General features: G+C 38.0%; 1 protein-coding gene across 1 annotated transcript in view; it reads left to right on the forward strand.

The window, feature by feature from the left end:
* Positions 1–331: 331 nt before the first annotated feature.
* The window catches only part of LOC306853639 (X-linked interleukin-1 receptor accessory protein-like 2), a gene marked incomplete at both ends in the record, with an annotated part of 255464 nt that continues 239540 nt past the window's right edge, over positions 332–16255 (forward strand). Inside the window, one exon of the mRNA XM_079391194.1 lies at positions 332–413. Within this exon, the coding sequence (XP_079247320.1) occupies positions 332–413 (82 nt within the window). The remainder of the gene's footprint in view (positions 414–16255) is intronic.

The following is a 16255-nucleotide window of genomic DNA, read 5'->3' on the forward strand; positions in this document are numbered from 1 at the left end:
CGTTTTAAAATCAGTAGTTTATGATGATACTAAACCTGTTTCAGCATACATTCAGAGCTGCAATATATTTATTTAATACAGACTTGATCATTTGGAATATTTAGGAGAAAAAAGATCTCTTATTCAAAAGAGAATTCTTTAACATTTAAAGCATTAGGCAGTCCAAAGCATCCTGTATTGATGTTTCCTTCACTTTGTCCATCTTCTTGTACTGGAGAGAGGTGTTTTGTTCACACTGAAGAAGGTTGATATGTTCAAGTAAAAAAAATAAAAAAAATCCAGGGCTTATTCTTCTGTTTTCTGGTTTCTTGTAGCTGCACACGACTGGAAGATGAAGCTCGCTGGATTTATGCTCCTCCTCATCAATTCAGCGGCCTCCATCAATCTCAAATACATCTCCAAGAGGAACTCAGGTATGACCGTCGTTTTCCTGCACTTCCAGCGTCGTTTCAGAGCGCGAGCATGCGCTGGAGAGTTTGATGCAAGCTTTCAGTGTTGTATATTTGGAGGTCAAGCCTCTCCTGCTGTTGGCTTCAGACTCGTGATGGGAATGTGATTTCATCACTGGTGAAAAAAGCCACTTGCGTTCTGTTTGATCTGTTTACAGAAAAGTAATGGAGTGGTTTTATGGCGAAATTTCTCTGTGAACCGTTGTGTTTTTTCAGAGAAGAACCCGGGCTCTCCACACGATCACATAACTGTTTTTCTCCTGCTGCATTGTGTGTGTGTTTGTGTGTGGGTGCCGTGTGCGTTCAGCAATTATGTTATCAGCACCAAACGGGCATTTATGTGGGCGGAAAAAACACAGAGGCAATCTCGACTGTCAGTTTCTCACCCAGCCACAGAGTTTGGCATGTACACTTTAATGTGCCACCAAATAAGCAGAAACGTTTCCTGCGTTTAATATGCATGATTAACATGTGAGACACCAGTTTATAGCAGTGTGTGTGTGTAATGTTACGTAGTAGAGATGTATTGTGCTAGCATGATACCAGCAGCACTGGATTGTATGTTTAATTTCTGGATAAATGCATGTGTTTTGAAACTTTGCGTAACAGCACAGGGATGAGCTCTGATTATGATTATGATTATGAGATTGGATTGGATTGGATTCAATTTATTGTCATTGCACATGTAGGTACAAGGCAACGAAATGCAATGAAGAAGAAGAAATACAGCATAACATGAGGAAAGAGAGGAGAAAAAAAATTGTCCTCACACTATGTTCCTGAACGAGAGTGCAGTGTGAGAACAGACAAAAACCTCAGCATGGAGCACAGTCAACACAGGAACATAACTTGCATAGTAATCCTAGTTCAGACGAAACAGCCATCCGGCCAGCAGCCATTCAGCGCAGACACACGGACCCGTTATCACCTGACAGGATGAAGCGACGAAGGCGTGGGATGGGGGTAGGGAGGTGTATGAGTGTGTGTATGTGTAAGTTCGTGTGAGTTCGTATGCCTTGAAATCCGTTTCGCCAGCACTCCAAACCAGTCGACTCAGTTCGCAGGTTGTGATGCGACATAGCAATTGCCATGGAAACGACCTTGGACAGAGCACAAGCGCCCGACAATAACAAGGTGTTTTGATAGGGGGAGGGAATGTGCAGTATTCACAGGAGAGTTGATACCAGAGCGGCCTTGCCAAGCCGTTCTGTTGTGGGAAGCCGGAAAGAGATAAGATTTTTTGTCTTTGGGCGAACAGCTGTCTTCCAGTTTCACAGCTATTCTCATTGTCCATTCTGATCTCCTTGTCCATCAATTTTCCTTTCCAAAGCCGAGAGCCTAGCCGTGATCGAACCCATTTTGCGGTTAATCGCCTCTGTTTCAGAGGCGACCGCTCTGCCTACAGCCTCCATCATGACGGGCAGCCTTGAGAGGTTTTGGATAGCCAGTCCCGTGTCCTTAATTTTCTGATAATTTAGGGCAACGCCTAATCCAAATAGCAGAAACCCAGTTATCATGGTTCCGAATAAGAAGATGTCTTCAATGTCCTCCACGGAGAGAGCCGCCAGACACACGACCCGCCATCTCTCCCATGCGTCCATCGTGTAGCCAGCAGCAAACGTCCCAGCGGGACATTCCGGTTCTCCAGATCCTGCTTTCCTAGTCGAGAAGATGGTGTCAATTGCGTTGAGAGACCAGTTGATCAGATCCATAATTTCGGTTTTGTAAATAGTGCAGCGAGAGTCTCTTAAGAAGGACAGGACAATACTAGAGAGCAAGCAGGGAAGTTCAGGAGGGAGGGAGGGAAGAAAAATGCGACCGCCCTCGAACAGAGCCAAACGAGAATTTAGAGATATAGTATTATGTAACTATGAGTTGCATTTTCCAAAGGAAATCTAATGAATTCTTAAAAGAACATGTAAATCACACGTGAGGGATTTAATCATTGTAAGTTTTATCTGATTAGGGTTAGATTGAGATGTAAAATGTGACGTCCAGTGTGAATTCCCCACCCCATTTTTTTTTTTTTTTTTGCTTTACCTTTATTGACACAATCGTTTTTTTTGGCCCTGAAAGATTACTGAGCTGTATTTGTGCAGCAAACAGCACCTATAACAAAATATTAAAACTAAATATTAAAACTAAAATTTGGTGGTTTAATGGAAGGAATAATCCTCAAACTGTATGCGTCGCCACATGGAATTCTGGAGAAAAAAGCTAATGTTTCTCTGAAGATGCGTGAGTCAGTGGATATATTTTCTTTGTAGATGGTTTGTATGTCTTGAATTTGCATCTCTCACATCAACTTAATTCATCTGTTATGTTGTAGTTCCTTTCACTTGCATCTGGTGCTTGGAGAGTTTTTATTTTGAACTGTATTTCTGTCTTTCTAGCCACCGATAAGATTTAATCAAAGCTTCTTTCAGATTTTTTGACTGAAATAAGTAATAATTTAATATTGATTTTAGAGAATCCGTCAGATTGATGGGTTCATGTCAGATGCGAATATGTCTCTGTTACACTGATAACTTTGGTGGAAATCAGTTTGTCTCAAAGATGTTCTTGCAAAATCTCAAAAACTAATAGCTTAGGATCCAGGACACATAAAAGGGTCAGATTTACTAAACAAAAGTGCTGCTGATCTACTGAATATTACATAATTGGACCTTTTTTATGTCAAGGCAAAGTTCAGATTGTGAAATGTCATGTGTTGTGACAGTCAGCCTAGAAACAAGAAGAAAGCTGATTCTTTGTTATTTATCTGCAATCCAAGTTACATTTAGTGTGGACTTATTAGATGATTTATGAATTCATTTTCCCCCACACATCAATAGAAAAATAAAATGTATGTAATTTTTTTAGTGCTGCCAAAGGATTGATTAATCGCATCCAAAATAAAAGTTCTTGTTTACATAATATATGTGTGTGTTCTGTGTATATTTATTATGTAAATACACATGCATGTATATATTTAAGAAAATTTTTTTTATATATTAAATATATTTATATATAATATAAAATAAATTAATATAAATTTGGACATGTAAATACATGTCAATATTTTCAAAATATATGCTGTATGTGTGTGTCTTTATATATAAATAATAAATATATACAGAACACACACATATATTATGCAAACAAAAACTTTTATTTTGGATGCGATTAATCACAATTAATCCCAAAAAAATATTTTAACTTGGCACTTGTGTTTTAAACTAGTTTTTAGAAAGATATTTTCTTTACCAAGGACACGTATTAGTCCATTCATGTGTTTAGATGATATGTACACTCTTAAAAGGTTCTTCACAGCGATGCCGTAGAAGAACCATTCAGTCAGAGGATCTTTAAAGAACCATCTTTTCCTTACCTTTTTATAATCTGAAGAACCCTCTTTTGCCACAAAGAAGCTTTTGTGAAACAGAAAGGTTCTTTGTGGAACCATTTAGACAAGAAAGGTTCTTCTATGGCATCGTGAAGCACCTTTATTTTTAAGTGTGTAGAAATGAGAAATTGTACACATATTGGTGGGCATAATAATATCATATGCAGTGTTTGAGAATATGCAAATTCTGTTTGCTGAAGTCTGTTTTAACACTTAGTTTAGAATGTGTACTCTTGTCTTTTGAATATACCAAACAAATAAATGATTAAATAAATTATAAATTCAACATTAAATCGATAAAGTATACTCGTCTTCTCTCCAGTGCACAATTAAGTGATCCCCAATGCTGGGAGATGTATCCAGAAGAAAAGCCCTCTATGAAGAACGGGGTGCTATTTCCTGATTGATGTTAGCTCTTTTATTTGAGCTATTATTGAATTAATTTTACAGTAGCTTTGCTTCAGGGACATTCACCAATCAAGCGATGCTCTTTGATCCTCCGAGCGATAATGATGAGAGCAGCGCAGTGCACGCGAGAACACATCTGGATACTAGAGAGAAAGAGGTTCAATAAAAGCAAGTTATTATGGCTATTATTCTTTGTGATTTGGCCTCATTTGGTGGGTCAGCCACTGGGCAGCTTACAGGACAGATGGAAAGATGTGTAAGAGACTCCCGGTCTGAAATTGTTCCCAGTCCAGCCATGATTTTAATGTATGAGACAATCAGCCTTGTAACAAGATGAACACCGCAACTATATTGTAATATGATTTTTTTTAAATCTTATTAATCTCCAAATGTAATACAATCCAACTGTGTGAACTAGTTACATAATATATTTTGTTACAAAGTATCATATATTCCTCTAGTTTAAGTTCTCTCTCATCTAGTACTTTGTGTTTCTTAGCATTTTTACCATCTATCTGAATGTTTGTGCTTACCATAAAATGAATTCTGAAGGTAATTTCCAAAATTGTGAATCGCAAGATGAGCTATTCTAATGTGTGATGTATGATATGCATGTGGTCAGGAGTGAATATCAGTCGCACAGTCATTATGCAGGAAAATGCTCAATTGACCAATCATAAACAAGTATTCCATATAGAGTTTAAAGGTGTACAGTCTTCTGTTCAAGGCCTATCATGCATCTACAGTTTAAATGTAACCTTTAAAAGCTTTAAAATAACTTTAATCAGCCAAACTGCCCTTGACAGTGAGTAAAAACACAGCTTCCCTAGGAGAAATCGCTTAAAAGCTGGAAAATAAGCTTCTCTTAATGTTTTGCCTGAAGTCACCCATCAGAAAATTAATTTTCTTCTATCTACACCTTATGAGGGCCTTGGGAGTGTAATATATGTATTGTAATTTAATTATTAATGAGCAAAACAAAGTATTCCTCAAGTGTCCTAAGATTGAAGAAATGCATCTGAGCTGCTTTGTGCTTCGAGAGAGTAATTTGACAAGAATAAACTACTGAAAAAGGGATACGCAGATTATATAAACGCACATCAACATCTATCTGAACAGCTAATCTAACGTGTGCGTATCTATCTGTATTCTCTTCTAGAGGTGTTCAAACGATTTCTGCATCCTTCGGAGCACATTTTAGAAGCTTCTCATATTCAGCATTGTCCACATATATTGGTACTGTCTCTGACAATTTGACCAACATTTTACTTTACCAAAGCCCAGTGTGAATGTAGCTCATGTTGGGCTGAACTCTGTCCAGCTTCTCTCACAGAGATTCCATGATCATCTCATCTGTATTCTCTAACTCGTCTGTCTCTGGACAGAGGTTGGGTTAAGTGACATTGGCAGTGACACCTTCCCTTAAACGTGAAGCGCTGAGGGATGCTGATCTCCTGGAGCTCCAAAAGGCTCCTAGAAATCTGGAACGCACAAAAGAAACCCTGAAGAAGGTTCAGAAGGTCCCTCAGAACTCTCTTTGGGATGGAGACTCAGGATGTGCTTTTTTGTCTTGCTGGGCAAAGACTGAATGTAGTCTTATTAATGTTTCTTTCCTCACAGTACATGGTCGTGTCTCTTGCTGCCTCACAAGCTGATACTCAAAGCGTGGGATCTGTTATTTTCTCTTCCTTCACAGGCCTGAGACTTCATACGTCACTGCATCTGTTAATGTGGCTCTGGACAGACTGGAGACTCAGATCGAGGTTGTCTCTTTATGTCTTCTGCCTCTCAGTCCAGAGACTCAGAGTGAAGAGTTTCTCTGGAAAGGGTTCCTTTGCTGCTACTCTGTGCAGAACAGAACTTGGTGGAGATGCTCAACAAACCTTGAAAAGATTGAAAGACCTCATGCTCCCGTTGGTGCTCTTTGGAGTCTGTCGGTCAGTTTGTTCGATTTTCCTGAAGCTTGACCCAAGCTCTTGTGAGGAGGAGAATAATGAATTGCAGTGTAGGACAGATCTATAGCACCAATGTTAGCATGTCAACCTGAAGAATCCCAACCCAGAGTTCTTTCTGAGTGATCGACCTAAACGGGCTACAAGCAATAGATACGGTGCTGTTATGAGCTCCACCGAATACTGTGAATAATCCTGCAGAAAATCTAATTGTATGGGCCATTAGGTTCGCACCTTTACAGACAGAGATAGAGCTGATTGTGTCTGAGGCACAAAGTAAATGCACCCGACTGCACATCATTTTAAAAACTACTCTGATATTTGCTGCTGACTCGAAGTCGTCTTTTGTGGTTAAACATGAGATATAGTTTGTTTTGGGAACATTCAACAAAAAGTATAAAAGTGTACACTCCCCCGATCTTAATGTATTGTGTTTCCTTCCTGAGCATCAGTGTATCTCTTCAGCCTTTGTAATAGTATCATCAGTTCATCAACCCATGAACAGCCACAGTAAATGCAATGATTGTGGCTGTTATATTGAAAATCATACTAAAACATATATTACATAATGACAGCATTACACCACACTATTGAATTTTATATGCATGCTAAAAAATATTCAATTCATCTTATTACTTTTCTTGAAGATATTGTTGATCTTCAGCTCATTCATATAAAAGGTTATTGGATGTTGACTTTCTACAGTTTTGTGAGGAAGATTTATTTTGAGTAAAATAATAGCAATAATAAAAGTTTTTTTGTGTGTGTGTGTGTGAACGCAGTTCCCATGGCAACAGTATCTAGAATCAATCATAAGTCAGTCTCTGGCACATCAAAGCGATCTAATAACTCTCTCTCGATGGCATCTTCAACCCAGTGTCTGGAAAATGGAGCACAATGTGATAGGATTGCTTTTTAGCTTTTTGAGATTAATTATGAAGAACGGTTGATGCGTGTGGTCTGAATCTGAACCTAGGGCTGAACTTTACTAATGAATAACCTGATCACAGCCATGATTTAACAAACTTGCATATAAATAGATATAAATAAAAATAACAATCTGGTCTGATGGTGTGTTCACACATGACTGTGTGTTTGTGTTCCACAAATAACTCGCTGTTAAAGAAGTGAGAGTGGGATTTCAAACTGTGATCTTTCTGTGATGCAACAAGTCTCCAGATCTGATGAACGACAGGCCTCTGTCCGACATGTGCATAGCCGTCAGAAAATATCACTTTAACATGGACTGGATGACTGTGCACCATCCAGTATATTAATACAAAAATAATTAATATATTTACTGATTTAATTGTCACAGCACATGGTTTGATGACCCCTATCTAGTGCAAGAGGAAAACTATTGTCTTTCTTCTTCTTCTTCCTTATATAGGGTTAGGGCTTTGACTATTTAGTTGATCAATGACAGAGACATAACAGAATCCCAGTTAAAGTAATAAAGACCTATACTTTTAATTAAACAAATGTCATAAACAATGGATATGTATAAACAGTGACAACAGATTTTGAGGGGATCATAACCCATCGCTCTCGCTTTCATGTTTTTCACTCCAAAAGAAAAATGTCGGTCTCATTCATGAATAATTGCATGGATTAGTTTGGTTTTGCACACACAGAACAACACATGCATATACACATGAATTTGTTCTTAACATCATTCTAATGTTAATGCATTTGGAGTACTAAATGAGCAGATACTAAACTAAATCATTAGCATAAAACACGGCCATTAGCATCTCCATATAATGACTTTCCTTTACAGTGTTTCGTCACTCAAACATACACCACTCTCTAAAAACACGTTCTCATATAATATACATTTCATCTTAACATGTGTTCAAGGCACCCAGAGTGTGAGCTTTTTGTGTTCATGTAAAGTTTCATGTTCCTACTTTTTTAGTCAGTTTACTGTTTTTGCTGATTTTGGTCATGATTTGTTTGTGAAAATATTTGTACACAGATTACACACCAAAGTTTCTGCGTATGCATGTTTACTGAATGAGACCTGGGCCTGTTTCATAAAGCACGTTTACCAAATAAGCCAGGCTTATTTCAGTTAGTCTGACTTATTTTGAACCAAATCAACTGACAATAAGTCAGACTAACTGAAATAAACCTGGCCTGTTTGGTAAACTTGTTTTATGAAACGGCCCCAAGATATTTACTTAAAATGCAAGAGTGTCACATCAAATCTGTGATAATCTACATAATCCCTGTAACATTTGCAACACGTTTTACATTAAATCTAGATCAGACTGGCTAATTACAGACCACTTTACATATTCAGCAGTTTGTTGTTTAAAGGAACACTCCACTTTTTTTGGAAATAGGCTCATTTTACAACTCCCCTAGCCGATCTCCGATCCATTCAGCTGATCTCTGGGTCTAGCAGTAGCACTTTTAGCTTAGCTTAGCATAGATCATTGACTCGGATTAGACCATTAGCATCGCGCTCAAAAATGACCAAAGAGTTTAGATATTTTTCCTATTTAAAGCTTGACTCTTCTGTAGTTACATCGTGTACTAAGACCGACGGAAAATGAAAAGCTGCAATTATCTAGGCCGATATCGCTAGGAACTATACTCTCATTCCGGCGTAATAATCAAGGAGCTTTGCTGCCGTACCATGGGTGTAGCAGGCGCAGTGATATTACGCAGTGCCTGAAAGTAGTCCCCAGCTAGGTAACTAGTTATGATATAGCTGGGGACTACTTTCAGGAAGTGGAGTGTTATGGTTCGCATCAGGCGCTGATTGATGAAACGTTATTTGTAGACAGTAAATTCTAAATGAAGTGTTTTTCAATGAACGGGACGTGTAGAAGGCTTTGTTTTTTTTCCCATGTGGCAAATGTTGAGTAGATGTGATTTGTTTGTAGGACTCTCACAGGGTTTGTGTTTCCCCTCCTTAGACGTGTATCTCAGATGAAGCACGCAGGACACGAGACTGAAGACGACAGCAGCCGAACTGTCTGCTAGTTTGTAATTAAGCTGCTTACTGATCTTACAGAGTCCTCTGCTCTGTAATTTAGCCAAAGCTGAATCCATAAAGCTGTATATTACATAATTTGAACGTTTGACTAGGGTCACAACTCAAAGATGGAGAAGAGTTTGTTTTAAGGACTAATATGGAGGCGGTTGTGCGGCAAATTTATATTAACATGATTCACATTGTATATTTCTTTCAGAAATCTGAATACAGGTCAGCAGCGAGAGATGTCGTGATTGTAAAACCCTACAATTATCAGTAGACAGGCTGCAGAAATATCCAACTTGTGCAAGGGGGAAAATGCAGTTATCTCAAAGCACAATAACAGTGTGAGTAAATCATGTTGTTTCTTGATATTTGCTGGCTAAGGCTACAATTAGCCATTTGAACAAATCTTCATACGGGTTCAGAGTGACATGAGAGTGAGTAAATGATGACAGATTTGTCATTTCTAGGTGAATACTCACTATTACAGTGAGTTTTGGTTTCCGGAGTAAAAACAGTATGATTCAGTTCCTGATAGAAGATACATCATTTTTTTCACTAAGTGAAAATAGCAGTATTTATATTTATATATATATATATATTTATACTATATATAAATAGTGGCAAATATCTGCACCTCAGTATTGTACATTACAGTATAAATCATTTACATTTAGTAATTTAGCAGACACTTTTATCCAAAGTGACTTACAAATGAGGACAACAGAAGCCATCAAAACCAACAAAAGAACAACAACATGCAAGTGCTATTACTATTATTACTATTATTAAGTCTTGGTTAGCCTAACGCAATACACGTAGAAAGTTATTTTTTTATTTTTTTATTTAAAAAAAAAACGAGTAGATAAAATAGAAAAAGAAAGCTAGAGTTAGTTTTACAATAATAAAATAAATAAATATGCAATTAATAGAGGGTCGATGTGTGTTTTTTTAATAAAAAGAAGATAGATAAAATAAAATAAGAATAGAGAGTGCTGGAGTTAGAGGGTCAAATAAAGACAATTTTTGATTCAGTATCACAATATGCAATAATCAGTATGCAATAATAATGTAATGAGTGTAAATTATCATTTTTATTAAAATTATTAAATGGATTATTAACAAATTTACTGTCCTGAAAATTACTATTCTTGAAAATGAAGAATATTAGAACATATGTCCAGCATGGATTCTCTAGTTTATAGAAACAAATTAATTTAAAACAATCACTTGTGATCAGCAAAAGGCATTTTTTTAGCATTTAAAAAGCTAAATAATATATAACCATTGGTGCTTTGATACATATTTAGGATTAACATCATTATGCGTGCGTGTGTGTGTGTGTGTGTGGTCCTGGTAAACCCTACATTATAGGGACAAATTGCCCCAACAAAGATGACAATATTTGAAATTCTTGTCCTTGTGGGGACATTTTTTGGTCCCCGTGAGGAAATAAGGTTATAAATCATACAGAATCATGCTAAAAATGCAGAAAGTTTCCTGTAAGGGTTAGGAGTAGGGTGATAGATTAAACAGTTTGTATAGTGGAAAACCATTATGCCTATGGAGAGTCCCCATAAAACATAGAAATCCAACATGTGTGTGTGTGTGATATGAATTTTTATCTCTGTTAGTTTATGTTGAATGAATGAATGAATGAATGAATGATGCATGTATATAGCGCTTTTATTGTGTATTTCCGTACACCCAAAGCGCTTTACAATCATGGGGGGGTCTCTCCTCAACCACCACCAGTGTGCAGCATCCACCTGGATGATGCGACGGCAGCCACAGGACAACGCTCACCACACACCAGCTACAGGTGGAGAGGAGAGAGATGTTAAGTAATGTAGTTAATAACTAATGGCAATACATAGAACCTTACAGTAAACTGTAATCAACGACTGATGGATAAATCAAGTCTCCACCTTCTTCACCTACTTCCAGTCTTATCCAAATACAGATGCAAATACTGTACAAATAATGTTGTGATTGTTACAGATACAAATACTGGCTTCACTGCACACCCCTACTGATTTGTTAGTGCTTGTGGTGGTAAACTGTTTGAGGTTGAATAAAGCTAAGAGTGGAAGTGAAAGCTAGAAAGGGGAAGTCTGCAGTGTAAGGCTTCTCAAGATGAATGTTTAAGTCACCAAAGTCTACAAGTGGACTGCCATCCACAGAGAATGAGGACAGCAGCTCATCAAGCTCCTCTATAAAGGTGCCCAGTTGACTAGAAAGGCGATAAATTACTACAATATGGAGTTTAACAGGAGCTGTTATCTGAATTATTACTGCATAGGGAAGAGTGGGTTGAGTATTTCCAGTTTTTATAAATGAGAAGACCAGTACCCTTCCAACTTGACAGAAGGTGTGAGAGAAAGGGAAGTGATTAGAGAGAGCAGCTGGGATTGTGGAGTCTTCTGGATAAATCCAAGTCTCAGTCAAGCCCAATATATTAAGTGTAGACTGAGAAGCAATGACTGGAATGAAGTCTGTTTTTTGACAGTTGACTGACAGTTGCAGAGACCCACAGAAAAAGAGAGAGGTGCAGTAGAAGAGGTGAAGGTAGGGCACAGGTTAGCAAGATTGTGTTGCCATCTGCTTTTGATGTTAGAACATTGTTGGGAGAGAACAAGAATATATTGGAGACACGGCCGCCAGTGGTTCCCAAACCTGTCCTGGAGGACCCAGTGCCCTGCACCTTTTGTATGTCTCCCTCATCTAACACACCTGATTCCACTCGTCAGCTTGTTAGTAGAGACTGCAAGAACTAAATTGGGTGTGTGTGATTAGAGAGACATTCAAAATGTGCAGGGCAGGGGGTCCTCCAGGACAGGTTTGGGAACCACTGGCCAACCAGACTCTGCTTGAGAGGTTAGGAAAAATATACTTACCTGAGATGATTTTGTTTCTGAAATATATGATTGTATTATTGAAAACAATCTATTGTGTTATTGAATAAAATATTAGTTCATTATCAAAGAAAAAAATAATAATAGCCATAATATGAACCAGGGCTGGGCAATTTCAGTCCTGGAGTGCACTGAACCAGCTAATTAGTGTCTTCAGGATCACTAGAGAGCTACAGGCAGGTGTGTTTAATTAGAGTTGGAACTAAGCTCAGCAGGACAATGGCCCTCCTGGACCGAAGTTGCCCAGCCCTGATATGGACTATTGTAAATGCAGTGATACTCTAATTACCTTCTCACATTGCTGAGTTCACCAACATTTTATGTTGTTGTATATGGTATGACTGTAATACTTGACCATCAAAACATAGAGGTAGACATCACCTTTTCTGTGTTATCATGTTTGGTTCAGGAGATATATCACAAAATACATAATTTGGTAATGGTGGAATGTGAAATGGTTGCCATGGCCACCACAAGGTGTTTTTGCTATGGCTCCATTTCTGCAAGTGTTCAGAGCCCCAACCTGTGTACCAAATGTCATGCTTTTATGAAAAAGTGAACATTTCACTTCAAATTTTGCACATATCACCTGGACAATATATATATATATATATATAAATACAAACACACATTTAGAATTTTATTTTATTTAGAATTTATAATATATTTTTTACATTTTTGGGAATTGTATTAATGATTTATGAATTAATATTTTATTTTGTAACTGTGATGTTTGTTTATTTATTTATTTTTACTACAAAGTAACAAAATTGTACAAATCAGGATTTTAAACTACACAGACATTTTGGGAGCGGCACTGCAAAAAGTGCAAACTTCATCTAAAATGAATAAGCTCATACAATATTCATTGAAACTGAGGTTGAGGATCAACATTTTCAGAAGGTTAAGCACCTCCATTTGCTGAAAATATAAATAAATAAAAATAAAAGCTTTTTTAAAAATCTTATTTGTATATTTACATTAGCCAATACTATCATGAGTGCTACAGATGCCTGCTGTCCTCAAAGGCAGATTGTGTTTGTGTCCCATCAGGACGCTGGACACTCATAAGAGCGCAGTGCTTCACTGGCTCAGGCTGGCGAGCATCGGATGAGATCCAGCAGGCATCCCTCAGGCTCTGCTCTTACTCGCCCCCAAAATCTGCACACTTTTTATATTCAACAACAGCTCGTGCATTTTCTCAGCATTGATGCTGGTGGGAAACGATTAGATGGTTTCAGCTCTGCGAGGCTTTCATGCTCGAGTCGTCTTTCAGCACGGTCCGCTGCGCTGTGAACATCTGTACCATCTTTCTTCCGCCAATGAGCGCTAATATCCGGCTGATCGACCGCCGCTCTTCCTCTGCGCTTCAGGGGTTTCTCCACGTCTGGAGGCGCTGGGGTGCCAGAGGACATCATGGGTCTCAAACAGAGATCATATTTATGCGATCTGACGATCCCTTATAGTTCCCATAGAAACACTGTCTGAAGGAAGTGGTTACAGTGAATCATCTGCTAGAAGGAACCAGCAGAAAGGTTTAAGGAACGCTTGTCAGTTGAGAGTATCTGAAAGGTTCGGTGAGTTAGTATTCATCTGCTCTCGTCGAAAGCCCATCTTAGATAGCGTACCACATTTAGCCCGCGCCGCTGTCTTCTTCCTTAGAAAGTGTTTAACCAAGAGGAAATAATTTGTCTTCCAGCTGAACAAGCTGCAGGATAATTCAGGTTTTGTTTTCTTCCCTCTCCTGTTTTGTAGTGCTGTTTTAAGCACGCCGGAGGAGGCGAGAGAGATGATAGGCCAGACAAAGAGCTCCTTCTCTGGCACTGAACCGAACATGCCAGAAGATGCTCTCTTCCAGAGGCCACGCATACAGACTCGCTTCTTCCCTTTTTCTCCTCCTCCTGACTCCTGAATCACAGCAATTGTCTGGCTGCCTTAATAAATAGCAGTATATAATATACTATAGTAGTATAATATGATTTTTGTGAAAGCAGCAGCCTGGCTCATGGCAGGTGGGGATGGAGGGAGCGTTTCTGAACAAACAGAGCTGGGAAACTAGGGCAGAACTGAAGAATTGGCTATTATTTGGAGAGTGTGGTGCGCGGCTGCTGCCAAATGCCTCGAGAGACGTTCAGAAGCCCAGGCGTAATTGCTAATGAATCCTTCAGGTAGCGTGGCCGGCGTCTGCCAGGCCGTTCATGGAGGAGGCGCTCGTCCTGAATCCCGCTCGACTGAGACAGAGAGAGCCCTGTTCCTCTTACCTTCTAACAACACAGTAAGAGGCGTTCACACACAATGCCTTAAAAATATGAGACACGGGCAGCGGAGTGAGGAGAAACACAAGACCTCGAGACACACTGCTAAAGATGCCAGACGTCTAGTGTGTTTGCTTAGAAAAACCATGGGAAAGTAGTGCAGTGGAATGGAAAACTGTTTTCTGTGTGAACGACCCCTAAAGATTCAATAAATATAGGATATTTGTAGTATTAATATAAAATGAAGGCATTGTAGGCCAGCTCCACTGACAGCATGTGTTAACTAGAGACAATCATTTGGGCTTACACACTGTGAAACATTTATATTTTAGTGAATGCAATAACACCAAGGCTTGTTATTTGAGCTGTGAAGCCCTTTATAGCAGCGGGAAGATGATTCTCTGGTTAATTGTTCTTGTGTGGAGTTTATACTGTGTGAATAAGCAATTCTATTACACTCGTCTCACATTAAACTGGATGTATTTTAATGATCATTGCCTTGTCTCATAGACTTCCTTTATACAGTAAGTGCATTACTGTAAACTAGATATATACTGTATATCATTTCTGTTACTTGAAAATGAGAAATGTTGCCTCAAAAATTAGCTGAATATATAATATAATATATTTTCTTTTATTTCAGTGAACATTAATTTATTTCCTTTGGTTTATTTCATTTACTTGACTAAAATAACTCTAACTTAAATAATAATAAAAATGGTATAGACATTTTATTAAAAAAAAAATTATAAAAATAACAAAAACAAAAATGACTAAAGTATGACCAAACAAAACGACTAAAACTTTAAGCAATAAATAAGTAAATGTTCTGACAGTGTGTCTGGATTGTGTGCATTGAGAGAGATGAACAGCAGTGTAGTTTCGCTGGTTTCTGGTGTGTGTTCAGTGTGTTCAGTGTGTCGTGAGCAGGACTGGTCTGTCGAGATGGACTCCTGCCAAACGTCAGCCACCGTGGACGTCATTAACAGCCAGAGAAGATTAAATGCTCGTTTTGAAATACAGATGTTTTGGATAATTACCTTTGGGTATAATTGCAGCTAATGTGAGAGCAGACACCCGGAGAGCTCATCTGCTCCTCGTTCTGCCTCACACCACATCTCTTACGTGTCTTATTTGTTTGACTGAGCATCATGAGCGCAGTTATGTTCACTAAATGGACCCAGTCTGCTCTGATTCATTAAATCAAGATGTTAAGAGCAACATAACCAGGACTGAGTTGGGAAGGTACGTCACATGTGGATTGTCTTGCACAGTAACTTCAGTGAACCTTGTAATAAATCACACATAATTATAATAGAAATAAAAAAGTATTTTATGTATTTTACACAAAGTGTGGTACGCTTACATTTGCACAGACACTGAAATGTCAAAAAAAACTGACGTAATGAGAGCATCTAAACCATATATAATTTTTATATGAACAGCTTAACATATTTCAATATTTAGATGAATATTTTGAGTAAATGTTTACATCAAACTACCTCGAGGATCTGCTGATTGGGGCGATGCCAAATCTGCCATTAACCCCGTCACAAATCACATTATAACCCAAAAGTTATATGTTGATTTTTCTATCTCGGAATTGTACTGTAAATTCATTATATTTGTAGACAGAGACTGGATTTCTTCATCCCTGGTCTGTTATGATGTCTCTCCTTCAGTAATGATGTTACAGAGATGTCACAACACATCAAGATTATGATATCATTTCATAAAAACTGCATTTAGTCTCAGCCTTCTTTAAAATAATAATTCCCTTTTTTTGTAAATGTAATGAGATGCATTGATCACAGTGTTATTGTAATATACTGTATAAAACTACATTTAATGAAATTATGGGAATGTCATTAAAACTGTATTTGTTCAGATAATTGTATACAG

Source organism: Barbus barbus (assembly GCF_936440315.1).
Source record: "Barbus barbus genome assembly, chromosome: 33".
NCBI classification, from domain to species: domain Eukaryota; kingdom Metazoa; phylum Chordata; class Actinopteri; order Cypriniformes; family Cyprinidae; genus Barbus; species Barbus barbus.